General features: G+C 44.2%; 1 protein-coding gene across 1 annotated transcript; it reads left to right on the top strand.

Moving 5' to 3' along the window:
* Positions 1-831: 831 nt before the first annotated feature.
* Positions 832-3,198, top strand: LOC114711611 (uncharacterized). Its single transcript, XM_028896029.1, has 4 exons — positions 832-930; positions 1,072-1,696; positions 2,108-2,325; positions 3,148-3,198. The coding sequence occupies exons 1-4, from the start codon at positions 832-834 to the stop codon at positions 3,196-3,198; spliced, it is 993 nt and encodes a 330-aa protein (XP_028751862.1).
* The last annotated feature ends 451 nt before the right edge of the window (positions 3,199-3,649 follow it).

Here is a 3,649-nt window from a genome sequence, read left to right as displayed (position 1 = left end):
CTAGTCATGAGATCCATAGTGTAAGACAACTGAGTGACTGGCTGAGGTTCATAGGGCGTCACATCAGGAGGGATGTGGATGCAAACCTAAGAGTACACCTAGACTATCTCCAGGGTGTGAGGGAGCTGTATCAGGCACACGGACCAAGCAACCCTTACTTAGAACCATTTGACTGGTTATGTGAGATGGTAGATGTCCTACCTAACACTCTATTCTGGACCCATGAGATCGTCCGCCTGAACTACTTGCTGGGAGATGATGTAAAGGACTGGATCTAAAGCCTCGAGAGCTTTGTTATTGTTCACTTTCTGTAGACACTAGGACTGTCCTATCATTAACGTAGGATATATTTTGGTACAGCTAACCCGAGTAGGTTAGGCTGATAATGCTTGGTCGATGGTTGTGTTGATTGCACTTTGACTGGTTAATGCTTAGCTGCTATTTGCTGTATGCTCTTTTTGTGAATGAAATCCAAGCATGATATTTATTTCTTATTCCTTGTTGTACTATCCGGTTAGTTAAGCAATGGTTAGAACTCGACAAAACCTTTCACCAGAGAGACCCCCAGTGCAAGATGTAAGGTTTCCGCCTGATCCATTACAATTGATTCTGGAACGCCTCGAGCAACAGCAGAAAACCATCAAGGACATGAGAGTAGCTCAAGCTCATCAGGAACAAGAAAGGGATGCAGCGATAGCTGCAGCAGTGGCAGCAGCATTAGCGAACCTCGACAGAAGGCAACCAGAAGAAGAGGTCTCTGTAGTACCAGCATCAGAATAGTTGCCAAGGCCGACATTACTAGTAGTAGAACCCGACAGCATTCAACAGTGGATGACCCGATTCTGTAAGCACAACCCGCCGTCATTTGATGGGACATTTGACGTTCAAGTGGCGGAAGAGTGGATTAATCGCCTAGAGAAGATCTTCAAGGTACTGGACTGCTCATCAGAGCAAAAAGCCCATATGGCAATATATAAACTAGAGAAAGATACTGATCGCTGGTGGAAGAACACTGAAATTCTTCTCGATGCTCGAAACATGATGGTGACTTGGGAAGTGTTTCTGGAGTAGTTTTATGAGAAGTACTTTCCGAGATCTATCCAAGATGAGAGAGAAGTGGAATTTCTGACTCTGAAGCAAAGGGATGATAAGCCTTTTGATGAATACTTGTCTAAGTTCATCCGTCTCTCTCATTATTCAAGCTATCTCCAATATAGAGACAATGAGAGGTGGACAACAGAGAAGATGGTTCAAGGACTGAGGCCATCATTGAGGGAGATGATTGCTCCCAGACAATTTGAGCAGTTCAATAAAGCAGTGGAAGCTTACCGAATCACGGAAAGCAGCTTCAACCATCATCTGATGGTCAAGACAACTCCCAGAGCAGAGAAGGGAGGTCAAGGAGGTCAAAGTGTTACCTCGTCCAACGTGAATAAGAAGAGGAAACAACCCTGGAATAACCGTAAGAACAAGAAGGGTGGTAAAGCACCCAAGGGCAAGGAGTGTCCTAAGTGTGGCAAGAATCACGGTGACAGAATGTGCATGGCTGGGCAGAATGTTTGCTACACCTGTGGCAAACCTGGACATTTCTCAAGGGAGTGCCCACAGAACACCGAGCAGGCAAGACCACATACCCAGGGCCGAGTGTTTGCCATCACAAGAGAAGAAGCCTGGCAGTCTCCGGAGATGATCCAAGGTACGATCATGATTAACAATTCTCTGGTGATTGCAATGTTTGATTCGGGTGCTAGTCATTCTTTTATTTCATATGCCTGTGCGGAAAGACTTGGCTTGAGTATAAATACATTACCATATGATATACATGTGTCTACCCCAACGCAGAGTAGGGTAATTACATCTGATGTGTGCCTGAACTGTATGGTTTGTTATGATCACTGTTGCACTGCTATAGATTTGATATGCATGCCTTTCCATGAGATGGATGTGGTGATTGGACTCAATTGGTTGTCATCCCAGAACAAAACCCTAATCTTACCCACGAGGGATTTAGAGTTAAATCTGGAAGTTAGATTAAACTTCATTACGGAAGCCTAAGCGGGCAAATGCTTACGAAAAAGCTGTCAAGGATTCCTCGTTTTCTTCTCAGTGCAAGTCGAAGTTGAGGAAGGGATAGGAGAAATCCCGGTGGTCAGGGAATTTCCAGAAGTGTTTCCGATAGAGATCGCGGGATTACCCCTAGACAGAGAAGTAGAATTCACAATTGACATAGTACTTGGAGCAGGACCAATCTCTAAGGCCCCTTATAGAATGGCTCCCAATAAAATGACAGAACTTAAAAAGCAGAAGAGGAGTTACTTGAAAAGGGTTTTATTAGGCCGAGTGTATCGTCATAGGGTGCTCCAGTGTTGTTTGCCAAGAAAAAGGATGGTAGTCTAAGGCTGTGCAGAGACTACAGGGAGTTGAACAAAGTCACAGTTAAGAACAAGTATCCGCTCCCTAGGATAGATGATCTGTTAAACCAGTTGGTTGAAGCCAGTATATTCTCTAAGATTGATCTAAGATCTGGCTGCCACCAACTCAAGATTAAGTCTGAAGATGTCCCTAAAACTGCGTTTAGAACTCGATATGGGCACTATGAATTCTTAGTGATGCCGTTTGGATTGACGAACGCACCTGCGATATTCATGGACTACATGAATAGGATTTTTCATCCTTACTTGGATCAATTTGTGGTCGTATTCATTGATGACATATTAGTGTACTCCAAGTCTCCAGAAGAGCATGAGGAGCATTTGAGGATTGTCCTAAATACCCTGAAAGAGAAACAGCTGGTGGCTAAACTTAGTAAGTGTGAGTTTTGGCTCCAGGAAGTCTTATTTCTCGGCCATGTGATTTCCCAAGGGGGAGTGGCTGTCGACCCCAGTAAGATTGAGGCAGTACTTATCTGGGAGAGACCCAAGACGGTGACTGAGATCAGAAGTTTCCTCGGACTAGCAGGGTATTACAGAAGATTCATCTAGGACTTTTCTCGAATTGCTCTCCCACTGACCAAGTTAACCAGGAAGAACTAGCCGTTCTTGTGATACAATAAGAGTGAGGCTAATTTTCAGGAGCTGAAGAGGAAGCTCACTTTTACTCCCGTACTTATACTTCTCGATCCTTCATAACTGTATGTGGTTTATACAGATGCTAGCAAGCAGGGACTGGGATGTGTACTTATGCAGCAAGGATGGGTAGTAGCTTACGCCTCACGCTAGTTGAAATCTCACGAGGCGAATTACCCGACCCACAACCTAGAATTGGCAGCGATAGTTTATGCACTGAAGATATGGAGACACTATCTATATAGAGCAACCGTAGAATTGTTTTGTGACCACAAAAGCCTCAAGTACCTCTATGACTAGAAAGAGTTGAATATGAGACAACGAAGGTGGATGGACTTACTCAAAGATTATGATTTTCAAATGAAGTACCATCCAGGCAAAGCAAATGTGGTTGCGGATGCCTTAAGCAGAAAGACAGTGCAGGTAGCATCACTGATGATCAGAGAGCAGAAGCTAGTAGAGGATTTCAGAGATTGGGGTCCTCTATATCAGATGCAGTTAGTAGAAGGAAATAGAGGTATAACCCAGTTTACAGCCCTGCTCAAGGATCAAATCAGAGAAGCACAATCACAAGACTGGCTAGC

The sequence above is a fragment of the Neltuma alba genome, unplaced genomic scaffold (assembly GCF_004799145.2).
Source record: "Neltuma alba isolate B1F8T4 unplaced genomic scaffold, ASM479914v2 tig00011302_pilon, whole genome shotgun sequence".
In the NCBI taxonomy this organism is placed as follows: Eukaryota; Viridiplantae; Streptophyta; class Magnoliopsida; order Fabales; family Fabaceae; genus Neltuma; species Neltuma alba.
This window is presented reverse-complemented; position numbering and strand designations above follow the sequence as displayed.

Bases quoted from the DNA above. Each gene is read 5' to 3' on its own strand.
- LOC114711611 (XM_028896029.1), top strand. From the start codon at position 832: ATGACCCGATTCTGTAAGCACAACCCGCCGTCATTTGATGGGACATTT. The intron at 1,697-2,107 runs GTACGATCATGA...TTTTCTTCTCAG, and splicing joins GTCTCCGGAGATGATCCAAG to TGCAAGTCGAAGTTGAGGAA. The intron at 2,326-3,147 runs GTTTTATTAGGC...TGGTTTATACAG, and splicing joins AGAGGAGTTACTTGAAAAGG to ATGCTAGCAAGCAGGGACTG.